General features: G+C 37.8%; 3 protein-coding genes across 3 annotated transcripts; 2 read left to right on the top strand and 1 right to left on the bottom strand.

Annotated features, from left to right (window-relative positions):
- The first annotated feature begins 7,633 nt into the window (after positions 1 to 7,633).
- LOC125478229 lies at positions 7,634 to 9,496 on the top strand. Its single transcript, XM_048586145.1, has 5 exons — positions 7,634 to 7,830; positions 8,059 to 8,140; positions 8,315 to 8,345; positions 8,452 to 9,075; positions 9,156 to 9,496. The coding sequence occupies exons 1-5, from the start codon at positions 7,634 to 7,636 to the stop codon at positions 9,494 to 9,496; spliced, it is 1,275 nt and encodes a 424-aa protein (XP_048442102.1).
- Positions 9,497 to 15,461: 5,965 nt separating this feature from the next.
- Positions 15,462 to 17,532, bottom strand: LOC125478309. Its single transcript, XM_048586431.1, has 5 exons — positions 17,145 to 17,532; positions 16,975 to 17,063; positions 16,029 to 16,717; positions 15,805 to 15,936; positions 15,462 to 15,685 (listed from the first exon to the last, which is right to left on the bottom strand). The coding sequence occupies exons 3-5, from the start codon at positions 16,707 to 16,709 to the stop codon at positions 15,578 to 15,580; spliced, it is 921 nt and encodes a 306-aa protein (XP_048442388.1). The 5' UTR covers positions 16,710 to 16,717; positions 16,975 to 17,063; positions 17,145 to 17,532; the 3' UTR covers positions 15,462 to 15,577.
- Positions 17,533 to 17,940: 408 nt separating this feature from the next.
- LOC103945853 (UDP-glucose flavonoid 3-O-glucosyltransferase 7-like) lies at positions 17,941 to 19,609 on the top strand. Its single transcript, XM_009356439.3, has one exon. The coding sequence runs from the start codon at positions 18,039 to 18,041 to the stop codon at positions 19,470 to 19,472; it is 1,434 nt and encodes a 477-aa protein (XP_009354714.2). The 5' UTR covers positions 17,941 to 18,038; the 3' UTR covers positions 19,473 to 19,609.
- The last annotated feature ends 1,202 nt before the right edge of the window (positions 19,610 to 20,811 follow it).

The raw sequence follows: 20,811 nt of genomic DNA, 5'->3' as shown, positions 1-20,811 counted from the left end.
TTTTGTGAGAACGCTTGGAGGATCACCTGCACCAGGCCCCAGTAGTTGTTGAACGATCCGACCGCTTTACCGAAACGGACGCTCTACCCCGAAGTACTACCCTGGCAATGGAAGCGCGGTGATTTGCAAGGGAAGACATAGTTTGAAGCATGCAAGTTCGAGTAGTTAGGAATACTTATCAATAATAAAACATGGGGTTTTTTGAAATGAGTCCAAAGTAACTAAAAATTGGACCTATTTCAAAAGTCAAAAGTCACTAAAAATTGGATTGATTTCAAAAGGTAGTCTATAAAATTGGACCTATTTCAAATTTTCCCATAAAACTTTACCCTTGTAAAGATTCTCACTAGCTGATAGGAGCATATTTAGGCGACTTACTTAGCTTGTTTTCGTGCATCTATGTTGTTAATTCATAGTTGTTTTAGTAGTTTAAGTCATTTTCGTGTGTTTTTAGGTTCATATGGCTAAGGAAGCAAAAAGATGCATTTTGGAGCAAAATTGGGCTTGGAATGGATAGCATATGATTGGAGCCAAAATGTTGGACGAATTTGAAGGCCTTGTATTCATTTTGGACATAAAACAAAGGGCCTAGCCCATTCTCTCTTAAACCAACCCCAAGGCCATGCATTTCCTTCCAATTCCAAAGCCCACAATCACTTCAAAAGCCATGCAAAGAACCATCCATTCCATCAAAAACAATCCATCAATTCACATGCAAAACCACCATTAACACACATGCATCCAAACAAAGCCAACCTAGCTAACCCTACATGCATTCTTTATGCAACTCTTCATCATTCCACCATTCATTCTTTATTCCACAAACAAGTCACATGCATTTCCACCTTCCTACTTCATCATTTCACCACATTCTCCCTCTTTAACTCATTTCATTATTCATTCACTTTGCATTCATTCAATTCCACCCCACATGCACCCTTTATTCTTCATCATTGCAACCATGGCACATTTACACCAACAAAACAACTCCCATGCCATGGCCTACTCATATTCCCATTTCCTTTCCAACATCTCACATGCATTTCCACCTTCCTACTTCATCATTTCACCACATTTTCCCTTTTATTTCCACATGCAATTCTTCATCATTGCAGCCACAAACACCTTAAACAAATAGCCATATACATCTCTACTCCTCCTATAAATACCCTTGCATTCATTCATTCACAAATCATCTCATTTCATACACAACACACCACAAACACTTCCATCTTCTCCCTAGCCGTGAGTTTCTCTCCATTTCCCTTCCATTTCTCCTCCATTTCTTCCATTTCCATAATCCCCCAATCCATTCAACACACCAACAACATCCCTTAGTCCTTGTGCCACAATAAAGAGGAAGATAAGAGGGCCTAAACGTTCATACAATTCACGTTTGAGTTGTTGGAATGTTTACGCGTTTCTTTGATTTCAATGTTTAAATTCAATTCTCTTTGTTTTGTAATATGAGGAATGGAAGAGAATAGTGCCTAAACGTTCATACAATTCACGTTTGAGTTGTTGGAATGTTTAGGTGTTTCTTTGATTTCAAAGTTATGAGGAACTAAACCCTTTTTGGCTAGGGGTGATTTCAATACCATGATTATTTATGTAATATGAATTGATGAATTCCGGTTATGAACTCTTGATTCGTGAATGCCATTGGCTTAACTATTTGATGATTAACTTATTTGTGTTTGTTGATTGAGGGTCGACACTTAATTAGCATGCATGAGTATGTGGCTAAAGTTTAAGAAGGTTTCACATAATCGTTACTAACTTATACTTGAAAGTAGTGAAGGTCGCTTGTCACGATCGCGTTAAGTTTAATTCTTAGCATGAGTAACATGATGTCATAGTTGCAAATGCTTTGTCAATGCTTATGGTTTTCATTATTCTTAATGATCTTCGATTGTATCTCTATTATGATGACATGTAGGGAACTTTTGAGAATGTTTTGGGTTGTCGAATGATGCCATCCAATCCAATAATATAAGGAAAATATGAGGGTTAACTAGTGATGTCACGGTTAATTTGGGGCATTGCCGTTCATAATTCAATGAAGGAATAACTGGAAATTGATTCATATGCATAAATATCATGTGTGGAGAAAGAACCTCTAGCTAATTCACCAACCATCTTATTTCATCAATTTCATATTTACATTCTGTCTAGTTATTAACTTGTTTCATTATTTCAATTTTCGTCAAACCTCAATCCCCCTTTTGATTTAATGTTCAATATAGTTAGAAATCAATTTAGTTTGTGTTTTTAAAGCATTTTGATTCTTTTGGTTTGTCTTAGTGTTTTAACGTTTAGTTTCACATTCTTTGAGTCTAGTTTAGTGTTTTATATTGTTTTTACATTTTTAAGTCAATTTAGAAGGTTTTAGCAAGCCCTCCTAATCCCCGGTCTAGAACGATCCCTCACTTATCCATTCTACTACAATTGTCAAACGAGGGTTTAATTTGAGTGTCAAGTAATTCTCGCATCACTAGCCTGTATGAAGAATAACATAAAGGAAGTTCCAGACAACTTTTGTGGCGGCCATGATGTGATACCGAGTTCTCGGAATAGGAAAGGGATCCTCTCCAGAACAATTCCTCATAATCCACCAAATTAGGGGATCCAAACCATTGAAATTTGATCCAACGACTATAAACAAGGGTCCACTTTAAAAATTATCCTTTAGCCATTGGATCAAATTTCAATGGTCCGAATCTTCTAATTTTGTGAATTAAGAGGAAGGGATCTGGAGATAATCCCTTTCCCCGGAATCAAGGACGACACTGCTTTCCATTATTCCACGCATAAAATATGATAAAAAATGAAGGATAAATATCAGTTTACTACCCTCATGTTTCGTGGTTTTCAACATTTAGTACATCAAGTTTTTTTCGTCCTAGAGTCGTACCTAAAGTGCAAATTTTGGGACAGCTTCATACATCCGTTATTCAAACTGTTAAATTTTCCGTTAACTAATGACGTGTTGCCCATGTGGACAATGATTGGGCACCACATGGATATTAAAAAAAAAAGAAAAGAGGTTGTTCCTCAACCTCGACCATCCCTTCCTTCTTGGCCTCTACCCATATGTGCAAATCCAACCCTCTCCCTCCCTCAACCCCTGACCCACTCAATTTAAAAATTAAAAAAAAGTTTATCGGCACCTACCTCAACCCCTGACCCTCTCCCTCCATTCTCTCATCCGCACACCCTTCCACGGCTCCACCCCGTTCGTCTTCCCCACACCCCTCCACGACCCCACCCCATTCATCTTCCCTTTGTCGCCTACTCGATTAGCCTTCAATCTGTCTATGTGAAGCTTCCTTAGCAGCATGCAATGTTCGGCGACGAAGACTAATCCCACATTGGTTCACTCGAGGATCTTGACCAAGTGTAGAATCTCCAGATCCAAGCAATTGGAGATGGTTGCCAGTCCTACATCGCTGACCTGAAGCTTTTCCAGGTGGATCTCAACCATGGAGATCACTTGCTCGTTTATTTCGACGACGCAGTCATCAAAGACCTTCTCAAGCAAGCGGAGGAATAAGACCTCATGGGGGCGGAGGCCGGGTGATGTCTCCTTTGCGTAAATGTCCTCGATAAGAACTGGTGTAGACGTAAACACCGCCAGTACGAGCCATTGCCTTAGGTTTTGGCTTCTGGTTAACTTCTTGTAGCTTGCTTTCCCCATTATCGCTTCTCTTTGGTCTATTAGTTTCTCTGCGCTCGGTGGCGGGGACGAGGTGTTTGCAAATTGCTTTTGTAGGGCAGGTATCAAATAAGGGACGAAGGTGGATTGGACGGCCTAGAGTCGCAGAGAGAGGGATAAGGTGGGTCGGGGAGGTGAAGAGGGAAGAATGGATCAGAGAAAGGGTGGCTCGGGTGGGCAAGGGTAAGGTTTTGGTTTTTTTTTAAATACTTTTATTTAATTAATTATTTTTAAATTTTTTTTTTGAATTTTTAATTTCCACGTCGACTCTTAATGACACGTGGCATCTAGTCATTGTCCACATGAACGCCACGTCATCAGTTAACGGGAGGCTTAACAGCCAAATTAACAGATGTATGAGACTGTGTCAAAATTAACACTTTAAGTATAACTCTGGGACGAAAAAAAACTTCATATACTAAATGTTGAAAACCATGAAACTTGAGGGTAGAGATTGATATTTACCCAAGAATGAAATATACATTTATGTGACTATTTGAAAGTGGCATGTTCGGAAAAAGTTTATTACAATGTTTATGTTTTCTATATTCTATTATTAAAATGTACTAATCAAGAAAATTTTATTTAAAAGAAAGGAAATGGATCATTTTTAGATCCCTTCCACCAAATCCTTCCCATCAACTAATCTGAACCCTTGAAATTTAATCCAACAACTACTAACAGGGATCAACTTTAAAAATTATAATAATTTTAGCCGTTTGATCAAATTTCAAGAGCCCGGATTGTTTGATGTGAATGATTTGGTGGAAAAGATTCGAAGAGGATCCCTTACCTAAAAGAAACACCATATTATCAACATATTATAATAAATGGAGGCAGATTCTCTGCCTTCCCACTTCCCGTACCCTCCTGTTTTGTATGGTCACGGTTAAGTTACGTCAACGTTTTATATTATTTTTTTATAGAGATAATAAGACAAAAATGAATAATAATATAAAATGTTGACGTGTCTTAACTGTGACCACAAAAACAGAAGGGCATGAGAAGTGAGAGGGCAGAAAATTTGCCTCCATAATAAATAGTTCAAAACAATTTTAATTAATTATTGAATTTGAACTTTTTTTTTAACTCGCTTGAGCTTGGCACGTATAAGGGGCAAGTTAAACGTAAACATAGTGGTGCTATTCAGTTTGAGTCGACTCATTTACAATTTTATATCCATTTCACTTTATCAAATATAGGATTAAGGCTTATTTTATTTTATTTATTGTTAGTCGATTTTCATGTTGTATCGTTTAAGAATTCAATCACCAGAGATACAAACCTTTAAAGCCTCATTTGACACACCGTATAAAGTATAAAATAATATTAATAATATGAAATACGATGTTTGATGTCCTTTTGTATTAAATAACTACCAAATAAAACAATTCAGTCTCACCAATTTAATACAGCCTATACCCGCTTAGTTATCCTCTGCTATAGGTTGGTATAATTAGTCGGGCGTCCACTCTTCTCCAACCCTCTCTTCTCTAGCGCATTGTGAACTCCTTATCAACCACAACCAAGGTACTGGCGCTCCTTCTCCCTCCCTCCATCCCAACCGCCAGCAGAGGCTCCGGTGATAGAGGAGCCCAAGAAGGAAGAATAGCCAGCCGAAACCCAAGACTCCATAAGAGATTTCATAACGATTTCTTCATTTTCTCCAATTTTTTGCTTCTGGGTTATCAATTATGGTGAAATCTGCACAAACAAGGTTCAAAATGACCTCTTCTGAGAATTATTATCAATTTCTTTTCCCTTTTATTCATTTTCTAATACGCAAAGGTCTATGGGTTGGCCCTTCTCTCTCCTCAAATCTTCACGTTCATCTCTCTCTTCATCCAAAGCTTTCATCTTCATGTCAATGCCACATCTCACCATTAAAAAATTCAAAACTTAAAATCTTTTCCATTTTTTCAGTTTCAACTCTCTCAAATCTCGTATTCGGATCCGCGGTTTGCGGACTTCCATCTAGTCCCCGACCATTGGGGCTCCGATGTCCGGTGGTGGCTGGAGGCGTTCGCCGCCGAGTACCCGTTGCTGGAGGAGCTCCGGCTGAAGAGGATGACGGTCACTGATGAGAGTTTGGAGGTGTTGGGTGTTTGTTTTGGTGGGTTCAAAGCTCTTTCGCTTGTCAGCTGTGATGGGTTCAGCACTGACATAAAAATAACTGAAAATATAACTTTAGTCCTTAGAATTTAATTTTACACATAAAAAACCCAACGTGACTTTTTTATTTTAGAAAAACCAAGTGATTAGGATCCACATAAACGATTTCATTAATTACATTCAACTTGACACATTTTACATATTTTGGATGCCGAAAATACCCCTATTGTATGTTTGATTTATAAAAATTAATTACATGCAAAATATATGGAAGAGTTAATGACTTTGAGAAATAAAAAAAAATAATAAATCAAAAGATATTAATGTACGAAATTATGGAGATGAAAGCACAAGAGGCGAAATTAATGTGTACATAGATATAGCCGAATCAATGGTGCATTTAAACTAATTACATATTAATATGGAATATGAGAATGAATGTCTTAAAAGCTATACGATTTTTGAATTGTTTTATGTATTGAATGACTTTATTAATTTAAATGACTATATTAAATCTTGAATATTTATGCATATTTTTCTCAATTTCAATAATAACGAAATTAAAGAATCAGATATTTAAATCTTGAATGTTTATGCATATTTTTCTCATAATATAATAGTTGGAATACATTTTATTTACCGTTTCCAAACTCCATATAAGGAGTGTTTTGACATAAATGTAGGACTTGAATATTTATGCATATTTCTGAATTCATTGTCTATATTTTTAAATTTGCATAAAATTAGGCATTTTATTTCAATCTTTCATCTTCTTACCAAATTTAAAATATGAAAAGGCACTAATTTTGGTTTTTTTCGCTTTTATTGCATGTGTTTATCCTGAAATTAGTGTAGTTCTAGTTCTATATAAATTCGAAAGTTTATCAGGTTGGTCTCACATTGGGTTTTTTTTCTATATTTTTATCATTTATACTTGAGTCCAGTGCGGTTTTTGAGTGATTGTGTTATCAAAATACGGATCAGGCAGAAAAAAGAAACAAGGTATTTGTATCATTTGTTTTTATCTATGTTCATTTTGTTTTCTTCATATTGTTTGTTAATTAACCTACCATATATTTCACCAACTGACATATATTTCATTGTTGTTTTACTATTAGGAGTAAAATGGAGGGTGCCATCATTGCAGGATGTGTTTTCAAAAACACATCAGCAGCAATTCCAATATATGCCGGCACCTCTTTCGTGGGATTGTGCTCTGAAGTGTGTTCACGGTTTGATGAGCTCATAGTTGGGGAATTCCAAATGAATTATGTTGTCCCTGACCATCCTCCCTGCTTGTTAAAATCTGATTTAGATGTGCGTGTGTTACATTTGTCATGTTATAATAACAAGCAAAATTCAGTGACTATTATTGTTAACGAGTGTCAATCACCATGTGAAGGTAATAGTGGTGTTAATGGGAATGGAGTTTCCTTCAACGTTTGGGATGGTGCTACACCTAGTAACACTAATGATTTCATTGGAAAATATGTTGCACCACTGCCACAAACTTATCTATTTCACCCATGGAAAACCTATATTAATCACGTTGGGCAAAGGTTTATTGGGGGGGTCTCTGAGTTTAGAGACAAACTTCGTAAGTATTCCATCGAGAAGGGGTTTAGGATAGCTTTTTTAAAAATGAAAAGGAGAGAGTGACAACTGAGTGTTCTAAAAAACTGTCTAAAGGTTGTATGTGGCGGGTGCACGCCACTTTGTGTCACGCCAATGGTTTTTTTTTATATTCGTACATTGAACAACACACACACTTGCAGCAGGTTGATTCGTGAACGGAAAGGTGGCATGATGTCGTCCAAAGTGGTCTCATCTGTTCTCGTGGAGCAAGCATCTTCCAAGCCAATGTTGAAGCCTACTGAGATCGTAAAGGATTTTAAGAAATATTATGGATTGGATATTTCGTACTATAATGCGTGGTACGGGAAGGAATCAGCCAAAAAATTGATGCATGGTGACGAATTGTTGTCATACAATCACTTGGCTTGGTACGTCAGAGCAATTGAAAGTTCAAATCTTGGCTCACATTGTGTGTTGGAGAGCGAATCAGAATCTTCCCGATTTAAAAGGATATTCGTATCTTTCCATGGTTGCATAGGGGGATTTGTGTTTTGTAGGTAAATTATGATGGTGACAGTATTTTTTTAACATCATTTCTCATTTTACATGAATTGCATATGTGGCAACTCTTAATTTACCTAGAATTATGTTTCCAGGCCTATGTTATTTCTTGATGGAACATTTATCAAGAACAAATACAAGGGTCGCTTGCCGCTACCGGGAAAAATGGAAACCAAGGTACTTATATCCAAATATGATATATTTATGATTTATTTTATTTTCTTAATACATTTGTTCAATCATGTCTTACATATTTATGGAGAACATATTGTCCCTATAAATTATGTGTTATAGTCCCTATAAATTATGTGTGTGTTACATATTGTATATGTTCATCCGTATATAAACTAGGTCATATTGTTGGAAGATTATCCACTGCTATGTATAAATTTTAGGTGTCAATTTATTTTTTCTGCCTATATTTTAACAAACTGGTATCAGGTTTTCCAGTTCACAATATTTATAACATATTGTCTTGTATGAAACAGGTATATATCCTTTAGCCTTTGCGGTTGTTAACTCTGAAAATGAAGAGAACTGGTCTTGGTTCCTCCAAAACTTGTCAAAAATCGTCACTCCTCAAGGAAGAACCATTACATTCATATCTGATCGACAAAAGGGGTTGATCGAAGCAGTGGCATCAGTATTTCCACAATCACCGCATGCATTTTGTTACCACCACTTGAAGCAAAACATACTTCTTAAGTACCCATCCTCCCTGGGTAAGTCGTATCGCGACTGGATCATTCAGCTTTTTGGGAAATGTGCATATGCTCCTACCGAGGATGCATTTGAAATGCATCTGAGGACGTTAATGGAGGAAGGTGGTGCTGTAATGAGGGATTTCTTGAAAACGCTTCCAAAAGAAAATTGGGCAGCCGCTCATTTTCCAGGCCCAAAGTATGGCGAAATGTGTTCAAACGTAGCTGAATCCTTCAATGCATGGATTGTCGATCAACGTTTTTTGCCCATATACCAGATGCTTGATGGAATTAGGGCCAAGATCATGGAGATGAATGCACAAAGGAGGCGTGTAGCTGAGGGTTGGAAAACTTTCCTTTGCCCTGGAGACCATTATGCAAGATTTGCTGGAATGCGGGCGCCATTGGGATGTTGGTCGTTCAAGTGAGTTTTTGTTTGAGGTGCATGGTGAGGACTCTGTAATGGTTGATCTCCAATCTCGCACATGTAGCTGTAGAATGTGGCAAATCAAGGGGTTTCCCCTGTGCCCATGCACTTGCTGCTATACTTAAGTCGGAGGGGAATCCATATGAGTACGTGGAAGACTATTTCATGGCCCAGTTTTTTAAGAGTTGCTATGATATACCAATTGTGCCGATTCCAGATATCGATAGGTATGCACAGGAGGAAAATGAAGAAATGCTGATTAATCCACCATTGACAAAGAAACCTCCCGGAAGACCAAGGGTGAAGCGAATCAAATCATCGGGGGAGCGGACAAGGCCAATTACATGTTCTAGGTGTGGAACCCTGGGTCACCACAACAGAAAGACTTGCACTGCCGAAATATGATATAAACTTGCTCGGGGCTTTTAACTGTTTGTGTTTTTTTCGTTTTTGTATTCGATTTTCCTGTTTGTTTTATGTTCAATAAAGAATGCCCCTGGCATCTCGAATTGATTGCCACCAGAATTAGGTCTTCGTTGTTTTTCCATGTCATCAATGTTATCAAGAAGTTTGTTTACACATATAGGTTCATATCTACCAAAACGGGTTTGAATTGTCATAACTAGGATTAGATGCAATTTTTTCTTCCTTGACTAATTCGGACTCTTCCTTTTTCTACGTGCACAACAATTTACCTACCCAATACGAAGTGTATTGGAAGAAAGTGGTGACCTTTACTTTTCCATGTTTTCCTCACCTTTACTTTTCCTTTACTTTTCCATGTTTTCCTCACCTTTACTTTTCCATGTTTTATGCTCCATGTTTTCCTCACCTTTACATTTCCATGTTTTCTGCTTGTCCTCCCTTTCTTTCGGCTTCTGTTTTTCTTCCGCTCATTTATATGAGCTTCCCCCTTGTACTTGGTTTTACATAATACAAAATATAGACATTCAAAATTCAATATGGTATCAGAGCAGTGACCCTAACCGGCCTGTCTCTGTGATGTTCTCTTGAGAGATTTGTGAGCTTCTTGTCCTTCAATCATGGCTGAAGAAAACTTAGTAAATTTGGAAGGAGACGACTTTCATGCTACTCCACCATCACCACACTCAGATATTGATATCAACCCAAATCAACGTCTTAGTTCTGTCTTGCTAAATGAGTTTAACTATCTTCCATGGGAGAGAGCAGTTTCTCTTGCTCTGGGAGGACGATCAAAGCTTGGTTATGTTAATGGTGCTATTCCAATGCCTGAGACTACCTCACCGGAGTATGATGCTTGGCTATGCAAAGACCAGTTGGTCATGTCGTGGCTACTCAATTCCATGGATCGTAAGATTGCAGAAATTTTTAGCTATGCTAAATCCTCCATGACTCTTTGGAAAAATCTCAAGGAAATGTATGGAAATCAGAACAATGCGGCTAGAGTGTTTCAGTTAAAGAAGGACATTGCTGGTTTGCAACAGGAAGGGAAACCATTTGTGCAACATCTTGGAAAGCTGACCACTATGTGGAACGAGCTGAATGTGTGTCGACTACACACCATCGACGCTGCTGTGCTAACTAAAAGAGCCGAGGAAGACAAAATATTCCAACTCCTAGCAAGTCTGAGTCCTGAATTCGAAGATCTTCGAAGTCATATCCTCATGAATTCCGACCTGCCTTCTTTTTCAAGTGTGTGTGCCACAATTCAAAGAGAAGAGGTTCGAAGGAAAGTCATGACCTTGGATATGAAGGCAAATATACCAGAAGCTAGGGCTTACTTCTCTAACCAAAAACTTGGTGAGGAGAGAGGCTACAAAGGAAAGAAAACTGGCTTAAAACGTAGCCATTGTGATGCTGGTGGGCACTCAAGAGATCGATGCTGGATTCTTCATCCAGAGTTAACACCAAAGTTTCCTAGGGATAACAAAGGTGTCTCGAAAGGCTCGTACAACCCTTCTTACAAGGCAAATCATGTTGCCACAACTTCTTCTGATGGAGCACTGAAGTTCACCACTAATCCAGCTGCACTGATCAACGAGTTTGCTATGTTTCTTCACAAGAAACAAGGTCTTGGAGATAGTGAAGGACCACTAAATCAGTGTGACAACAATCAAACTGCACTACTAGGACAGTTTGCTGGCTTCCTGGCTGGAAATGAAGGCGTGGTACAAAGGGACATCCCAGGTATCTTACACTCCTTCTCAACTGCTCTCAACATTGGTAATGTGCATGATTATTGGATTATAGATTCTGGAGCCACTGATCATATGACTAACAAGTCTACAAACTTGCATAAATTTGAAAAATTTTCTATTCCATCCCAAGTGTCAGTTGCCAATGGAAAAAATGCTATGGTTGTGGGAAAAGGAAAAATACATTTGATCTCAAGTGATGTCGAGTCTGAGGCTCTTTATGTTCCCTCATTCCCTTTTCAACTTTTATCTGTTAGCAAGATCACAAACTCATTAAATTGTCTTGCCATTTTCTCTCCCAAAAATGTGATCTTTCAGGATGTAGTCACCAAGAAGACGATTGGTGAAGGATTTTTCTTAAATGGTCTCTACTATCTTTCCAAGCATATTCAAGTTCCCAAGGTTTTTCAAGTCACTTCAAGCTTAGCTCAAGAACAACAACTTTGGCACCAATGCCTAGCACATCCTTCTGAAAAAGTTCTATCCACCTTGTTCCCAAATATGTGCAAAGTTACAAGTCCTTGTGATGTTTGTCATTTTTCTAAGTTTACTAGATTACCATTTACTTCCTCTTTGTCTAGGGCTAGTAACCCTTTTGAAATTGTGCATTCCGATGTTTGGGGACCAACTATAGAGTCTTTTGATGGATACAAATATTTTGTAACTTTTGTGGATGATTTCACAAGGATTACTTGGTTGTATCTTTTGAAATTTAAAAGTGAAGTGATGGAAGTTTTTCAAGATTTTCATAGACTTGTGGCCACCCAATTTGCTTCTAAAATTCATATTTTACGATCAGATAACGGCACAGAATATATGTCTCATAACATGTCACACTACTTGAGCACACATGGTATATTACACCAAACAAGCTGTGTTGGAACACCTCAACAAAATGGGGTGGCCGAGAGGAAGAATAGAGATCTACTTGAGAAGACTAGAGCTCTTATGTTTCACATGAATGTGCCTAAAAAGTTTTGGTCTCAAGGAGTCCTTACTGCGGCATATCTCATCAATAGATTGCCTAGTAAAGTGTTGAATTTTAAATCACCTTATGAGGTCTTGAAAAATAGAAAGATCAACTTTTCCCATTTGAGAGTCTTTGGGTGTACATGCTTTGTTCACATTCAAACTCAAAATCGTGACAAGCTAGACCCAAGGGCTGCCAAATGTGTCTTTCTAGGTTATTCATCTACCCAAAAGGTTACAAGTGCTATAATTCAACAACTAGAAAAATGGTTGTTTCAAGGGATGTTAAATTTGAAGAACATGTTCCTTACTTCTCACAATCACTGGATTACTCTAGACAGGGGGAGCATTTGATGGACTTATTTCCTTTTCCATATCCAAACGGAGAAGATGCAACATGCACTCCTAGTGATCATGTGCCGGATGATGTTAACCTTCACTCGGTGGAACATCTTGAAGATGAAAACCCTTCCTCATCAGAGATTCACACTGCACCCTCTAGTGATCTTTCCAACCATGATGTTGTTCAAATACTTGTAGTTCAATCTCCTACAATTCGTCGCAATCCTGCACGAGAGAGGAAACTTCCATCCAAGTTGCATGATTATGTGACCTACACTGCCAGGTATCCCGTGACTGATGTTATTGATTATAGCAAAGTCTCATCTTCTTTTGCTACATTCCTAAGTGCCATTAATGAAGCTCGAGAACCTCAAAGTTTTCAAGAAGCCAATCTTCACAGTGAGTGGAGAAATGCTATGGCAGAGGAGCTTCAAGCCCTCCATGAAAATAACACATGGACTATAGTGAAACTTCCAAAAGGAAAGAAGGCAGTGGGGAGTCGTTGGGTGTACAAAACTAAGTTTCATTCAGATGGCACAATCGAAAGGAATAAGGCTCGCTTGGTTGCTCGAGGTTTTACACAAACCTATGGCGTCGATTATAAAGAGACATTTGCTCCGGTGGCAAAAATGAACACTGTTAGAGTATTGTTGTCGGTTGCAATTAACAATGCATGGCCTCTCTTTCAAATGGATGTTAAAAATGCTTTCCTGCATGGTGAACTTGAAGAAGAGGTTTACATGAAGCTACCCCCAGGTCATCCTCAATCAAACAATCCAGAAATGGTGTGCAAACTCCATAAATCCATTTATGGTCTCAAGCAAAGTCCACGTGCAAGGTATGCCAAGCTCAGTCATGTTCTGGAAAGGGTTGGTTTTTGTCGAAGTATTGCGAATTCTTCCCTATTTGTTCGTTCCAGCTTAGTGGGTAAACTAGTTGTGCTCATTTATGTTGATGATCTAATTGTGACAGGTGATAATATGTCAGAGATTATTGCTCTTAAACAGTATCTCAACAACAAGTTTGCTATCAAGGATCTTGGCACTCTCAAATACTTTCTGGGCATCGAGATGGCACACTCTCACAAGGGTTTCTTCCTCAACCAACGCAAGTATGTCATGGATCTTCTTCACGAAGCAAAAATGACAGATTGCAAGCCTGCTCGTACCCCCTTGGATAGCAACTTGAAGCTAAAAACTCACGATGATCCAGTTCCCAATTTAAGTTACTATCAAAGAATGGTTGGCAAACTCATTTATCTGACTATCACACGTCCTGATATATCATATGCTGTCAGCATTGTTAGCCAGTTTATGCACTCTCCAAGCATGGATCATTTGAAGATTGTTCATCGTGTGCTACGTTATCTTAAGGGTTCCATTGGTAGAGGAATTCTTATGCGCAACAATAGTCACACTCAGATCTCAGGCTATACCGATGCTAACTGGGCAGGCAATTCTCTCGATCGCAAGTCTACCACTGGGTTTTGTACGTTTGTGGGAGGCAACCTAGTTACCTGGAAAAGCAAGAAACAAAGTGTTGTTGCACGCTCTAGTGCAGAGGCAGATTATCGTGCTATGACGTCCACTGCTTGTGAACTTATTTGGCTCAAAAGCCTTCTGTTGACTTTAGGTTTTCCTCATCAACAACCCATGTCCCTACACTGTGATAATCAGGCCGCGATGCACATTGCATCGAATCCTGTATTCCATGAGCAAACTAAACATATTGAAGTTGATTGTCACTACGTCAGAAATCAAGTTCAGTCCAAGGTGATCGACACTCACTACACGCGCAGTCATGATCAACTTGCGGATATTTTCACAAAAGGATTACCCTCTGCTGATTTTCAACGTCTTTTGTTCAAGCTTGGATCAATTAATCCCTTTGATCCAGCTTGAGGGGGAGTATTGGAAGAAAGTGGTGACCTTTACTTTTCCATGTTTTCCTCACCTTTACTTTTCCATGTTTTATGCTCCATGTTTTCCTCACCTTTACTTTTCCATGTTTTATGCTCCATGTTTTCTGCTTGTCCTCCCTTTCTTTCGGCTTCTGTTTTTCTTCCGCTCATTTATATGAGCTTCCCCCTTGTACTTGGTTTTACATAATACAAAATATAGACATTCAAAATTCAATAAAGTGCTGGTGATATCCGTCTTAACAAGGATGCAAATTATTTGTATATATACCAAACACATATAATAATACATTTTTCGACCAAAAGAAAATCCAAATATAATAATACGTGGATGTGAATGATGGACTTAAAGGTAAATTACAGATTTGATACATCTCTTACGTATATTTCAAAACACTCCTTATATGGAGTTTGGCAACGGTAAATAAATTGTATTCCAATTATTATCTTAGTTTCCAACAAGAAAGTAGGCAAAATAAATAATTCAGCGTCAATTTGAAGGCAATATTATTGGAAAAGGATTGGCAAAAATAAATTTGTAGGCAAAATAAATAATTTCAATATATACAGAAAAAAAAATATGCTACACCCATATCATATAGTTTGCATCAAGAAACATTTGTTCAACTTATAGGCAAATTATTTTTCCATTTTTTTTGTTACATATGTTAAAATCAAGTTTTAGTATGAGTGCGCATAAATTTTTTTTAGTGTTATGCATCAAAGTTCATGTTACTTTTATTATTGAATGATTAATATCCATACATTAGTACATATGTTTGGTATATACAAATAATTTGCATCTACACCAGGAGTGTAATTCGGTAGGTAAATTGTGCAGTACGTAACATAGAAAAAAAAACAAAACAAAACAAAAAAAAAAAAAAAAGGGCCCGCAGTACTCAATACATAAGGATGACAATACTGAATCTAATATGGGTGCAGCATAAATTTTTTTTTTCTTTTTTTTCCGGTGTATATTGAAATTATTTATTTTGCCTACACATTTATTTCTACGAATCCTTTTCCAATTATATTGCCTTCAAATTGATGCCAAAAAAGGGATATATAGATCAGCAGTTATTTGGATACATTAACCTTTTGACATAAATCTCTATGTGGGGACACCATAACGTGAGATTCACATCTCAAACTTCTATTCATGTGCAATTCTGATGCATCGCTAATCTAAAATAGGCAAAATGATAACCATCGTCAAAACATTTATATCAAAATCACCAAACATGCATTAAAAAAAAAATTAAATTAAAAAAAAAAGAAAAAAGTTAAGTTCAATTTTAACGTACCTGTAGCCTATCAATTTCAATAGCTGACATGGCCTCATGCAGTACCTGCAGATCCCACTTCACAAATTTGGGTGCGAAATCCATTCTTCCTTTTACAGGTTCAACCAATGAACTTATCTCACAAAACCAAAACTATTGACACACAAACATAAACTGGTCATCGAATTACAAAGCATAAAGAATGAATTATAAATTAACACACCCGATTAGTGTACAATACATACCGGCAACAGCACAACACATCCAGATACATGTGATGGTTTCCCGCAATTCTTGACCAGTTGTTTTTGCAAACAATCCGATGTTGCTTTTGCCCAATTGTAGCCCGCCATTGTTTGAACATCTTGACAACGGGAAGCTATGTTCCAAGAGATGGTACTACCACTATTACAAAATAATAATGTTATACAAAGATGCAAACACATTAGGCATACAAAATCCTCACGATTCTGTTGTGTTTTCCCTGTTACTATTGTAATCATAGCAGATTCAATATTTTGCCTTGTAACTCTGTCAACTGTTTTAAAATTTCTTTTAATGAAACCTTCCTCAGACTTTGAACAACGTTTATTAAGATTTATATCCCGACCAAAGTTAGGTAATCCAAGCAACTCCTCAACTTCAAACCCTGTTAACTTTTCACACCTATCACCAAATTTGAATTCAGACGTCCCAGCATTGAAACAATTAATTATTCTGATTATATCTACATAAGTCTTCCTACACATATCATCGCTAACCAACCCTCCATCATAAGCTTTGAAAAGACCCCAAAATGGTGTTCCTTTTATAATGTCTCGATGTTCTTCCTGAATTTTCAATTTCAAAACATTAAAAACATTCAAAAATGGACCAAAAGCAGCTCGGTATTGCATTTTTCCAAACTGTTTCCTGTTGATTTCCATTCCCAAATCTACAATGAAAAAGACAAAACAAAGCCAAAACAGGTTAGACAATGAATGTACCTACAAGATATATTCCATGTTACAATCAAAAGAGTAGTTAAATTGAATGAGACTATGCCAATTTACCAACATGGCATATAAAATTCATTCAGGACTTTCCTCAAACACATTATGAGCGCACAATATAGGTAAAAACGTATCATAATCAACACAATCGAGTGTAAACAACACAATCGAGTCATACCAAAAAATATAGTATACTTACAAGTGAAATTCTGGTCGAATATGAACGAACGATTTGGAATAGATTACTTCCTCCAAATTTTTATCATTATCCAACGGTATATAATGTACCTACGAAACAATGTTGATTAAATACTATGAAATCCATACAGATTTTCATAAAATAAATAGGTAAAAACGTATCATAATCACCTGTTTAAATGCACAGATTATGATCGGATTCATTGAAGACCCACTACACACCATGTTGTTTGAAAGTATCTCCATTTAAGTTGAATGGTGTGATTCAAATCTCAAAAACGGTTCAATTTTCTGATTGTCAATCTCTCCCCATAAACGTGGTAATTATTGAAATCAATGATGTTGTTATGGATGGTTTTCTGCAAAACGGCTGGATTTGAAACGGTCATGGGATGATATTCTGAAACGCCTGGGGTTGTATTCTGAAACGCATGCTGAGGATGAGTGGCATAGGTGTAATACTATTGTATTACTAGGTCAATTGTTTTTCAATTGAGCTACACATTTTAAATTTGGGTTTATATTAGATGTTTATAGATACAAGGGTTTTAGTCTTAGGATTGTGAATTGCAAGGGGTAAAATCTAATGGATCCAAAAAATAACAACAATACGATTTATCCGGTACAATTCCAAAGTCAGTATTAAATAATCATTCTTTAGGCTGATATTACACTTAATGTTTGACTAATTTAGTTAGTACTATCTGATGACTATTTATCATATCCAACTGAAATAATTAGTACAGTTTGAGCTGACAAACGAAGCCTAATAAATCTTAATCACCGAATATCTTGGTCAAAATGATCTACGTAAGCAATGACATAACATAATAAATCTTAATCACCGAATATCTTGGTCAAAATGATCTACGTAAGCAATGACATAACAAAGCCATTTTAGTCTTTGCCACTTGGCAGAAGATAAATTTTAAAAAAGGAACAATCCCTAGTCTCAAAGTAATATATTGAATCTTTCAGCTCACTGGTTGGTATCCACTCTCTTCATCAATCATCACCATCCATTATTGGAGGTTGGAGCTGCTTTGTGCATTCTGTCAAGTCCTCATGGAAACTAAATCCCATAAGCAGCTTCACATTTTCTTCTTCCCATATATGGTTCAAGGCCACTTCATACCCCTTATAAACATTGCCAGACTATTTGCTTCTCGTGGTGTAAAATCCACCCTAATAGCCACCCCTCTCAATGCACCTCTCTTTTCCAAGGCAATCCAAAGCAGCAAGAAATTGGGCATTGATGTTGACATTCTTGTCATCAAGTTCCCAACTGAGGAAGTAGGGTTGCCTCAAGGATGTGAAAATGCTAACTTAGTTACCACCTTGGAGATGAACGAAAAGTTCATCAAAGCCACCTTCCTTCTTCAACCACAAATTGAGCAGATTTTAGACAAACACCGCCCTCATTGCCTTGTTGCAGACACGTTCTTTCCTTGGGCAACGGATGTTGCTGCCAAGTTTGGTATTCCCAGGATCATATTTCATGGCACGGGTTTTTTCGCCTTGTGTGCTTCTCGTAGTGTGGCGTTGTATGAGCCTCACGCGAAGCTGTCATCTGATTCAGAAGCTTTTACTATTCCTAATTTTCCAGTTGAGATCAAGCTGACAAGAAGCCAAATGCCGAATGTTCCCAAGCAAAGTGCTGAAATCACCAAGTTGCTTAAGGAGTCGAGGGAGAGCGGGGAAAAGAGCTATGGGTTCATTGTTAACAGCTTTTATGAACTTGAACCGGCTTTTGCCGACCATTACAGGACAGTGTTTGGGAGGAAGGCATGGCATATAGGCCCGGTTTCGTCAGCCAATAAGGCAGCACATGACGAATCCTCCCTTGATCAGCACGAGTGCTTGAATTGGCTTAGTTCTAAGAAACCCAATTCAGTTGTTTACATATGTTTCGGAAGTATAGCCAATTTCATCGACTCTCAGCTCCTAGAAATTGCAGCGGGGCTTGAGGCTTCTGGGCAGGAGTTCATTTGGGTTGTGAAGAGAGAAAAGAATGATAAAGAAGAGTGGCTCCCCGAAGGGTTTGAGAAGAGAATGGAAGGTAAAGGACTAATTATAAGAGGTTGGGCTCCGCAAGTGCCGATCCTTGAGCACCAAGCAATCGGAGCCTTTGTGACTCACTGCGGGTGGAACTCTATCCTTGAAGGAGCGTCTGCTGGGGTGCCAATGATCACATGGCCCGTGTCGGCTGAGCAGTTTTACAATGAGAAGTTGGTGACTGAGGTACTGAAAACTGGGGTTGCTGTTGGTGCTAAACAATGGGGTACGGGTACATTTCTGGATGTGAAGAAGGAAGCCAGTGTGAAGAGGGAAGCCATAGAAAAGGCTGTAAATCAAGTAATGGCGAGTGAAGAAGCAGAGGGAATGAGAGGCAGAGCCAGGGTGCTTAGAGAAATGGCAATGAGGGCTGTTGAAGAAGGTGGTTCGTCTTTCTCAGATTTAACTTCTCTAATTCAGGAAATGGGGTCCCTTGTAGCATGAACTTCCTTCGACGGACTAAATTGTTGTATCCCATGGAAAATAGGAATCTAAATACATATTTTTAAGCTCAGTAGACTTGTCTCCCAAGTCACAACTACTGATATATACCAACTCTATCAACCAGTTTCTTCAGTCAATCTTTTGCAGTGCTATTATTTCTCATCTCCGTTATTCTCCATCTTCTAAGCAAATTACAAATCTCTTACTACTTGAAATGGACATAAAACCAACCAACCTCACATTTTTTTCTTCCCTTGTATGTCACATGGCCATATGATACCAACCATAGATATGGGCAAACTATTTGCTTCAAGAGGCATCAAAACAACCATAATTTCCACTCCTCTCAACTTATCCCCTTCTCCAAAACAAATGATGGCTCGTTTATTAATCTACAATCAAAATGAGGAGAATTCAATTGAGGAGAAGTTGGATTCAGAAAGAATTAAAATCAGAAGGTTTTTACTAAATTGAAGTTGTAACTCAATTTTAGTTTAAACGCATTTACCCTTGCACATCGAGGTCCCAAATTATAAGTTAAAAATGCTTCTATTTTGCAAGGAATTTGTAGTTCAATTTTAGTTAAACCGCATTCACCCTTGCACCTTGAGGTGCCAAGTTCGATGCCAATTCCCCCTCGCCCAATAGCAGATGGGTAAAACCCACGGAGCATTAACGTTCATTACTTGAGCACGATACATTTGCACCTTCCTATATCTGATAAATTAATTCCCCGTGCAGCAAAATAAACAAGGCCCAAAACACCATCCATAGCAAAGCCAAGTAAAGGCATAACGGCTGGCTGACGTCAGCATAATGTCACATAGCTCAACACATTGCTCAACACGCTTTGGGTCGGCCTCAAAGCTGGCTTGGGCTGGGTGCCAGTTTAATTGGATCGGCTAGAGGGGTTTTAAGGGGTGCCAGCCTATTTTTCCCACATTGGACAAGCCCATGTGCTTGGGCTGGAGTTGCTCTTAAAGCGGCATGTTTGGAAAAAGATTATTACAATGTTTATGTTTTCTATATTCTATTATTAAAATGTACTATCAAGAAAATTTTATTTAAAAGAAAGATAATATCAACATATTATAATAAATAGTTTGAAACAGCTTGAGTTCTTTATTGCATTTGAACTTTTTTTGAACTCGTTCGAGCTTGGCACGTATAAGAAGCAAGTTAAACTTAAACATAGTGGTACTATTCGGTTTGAGTCGACTCATTTACAATTCTATATCCATTCGACTTTATCAAATATAGGACTAAGGCTTGTTTTATTTGTTTATTGTTAGTCGATTTTCATGCCCGTCGTTTAAGAATTCAATCACCAGAGATACAA

The sequence above is a fragment of a genome, unplaced genomic scaffold (assembly GCF_019419815.1).
Source record: "Pyrus x bretschneideri cultivar Hongxiangsu unplaced genomic scaffold, Pyrus_bretschneideri_v1 Contig24, whole genome shotgun sequence".
NCBI classification, from domain to species: Eukaryota; Viridiplantae; Streptophyta; class Magnoliopsida; order Rosales; family Rosaceae; genus Pyrus; species Pyrus x bretschneideri.
The sequence above is the reverse complement of the archived record's forward strand: the minus strand, read 5'-3'. Positions and strand labels throughout refer to the sequence as shown.

Excerpts from the sequence above, each read along its gene's own strand:
- LOC125478309 (XM_048586431.1), bottom strand. The coding sequence starts at position 16,709 with ATGGAAATCAACAGGAAACAGTTTGGAAAAATGCAATACCGAGCTGCT. Across the intron at positions 15,937-16,028 it reads GATGTGTTGTGCTGTTGCCG|TTTTGGTTTTGTGAGATAAG; the intron begins GTATGTATTGTA and ends GTGTGTCAATAG. Across the intron at positions 15,686-15,804 it reads TTGAAATTGATAGGCTACAG|ATTAGCGATGCATCAGAATT; the intron begins GTACGTTAAAAT and ends TGCCTATTTTAG.
- LOC103945853 (XM_009356439.3), top strand. The coding sequence starts at position 18,039 with ATGGAAACTAAATCCCATAAGCAGCTTCACATTTTCTTCTTCCCATAT.
- LOC125478229 (XM_048586145.1), top strand. The coding sequence starts at position 7,634 with ATGTCGTCCAAAGTGGTCTCATCTGTTCTCGTGGAGCAAGCATCTTCC. Across the intron at positions 7,831-8,058 it reads TCATACAATCACTTGGCTTG|GCCTATGTTATTTCTTGATG; the intron begins GTACGTCAGAGC and ends TTATGTTTCCAG. Across the intron at positions 9,076-9,155 it reads AATGCGGGCGCCATTGGGAT|CTGTAGAATGTGGCAAATCA; the intron begins GTTGGTCGTTCA and ends TCGCACATGTAG.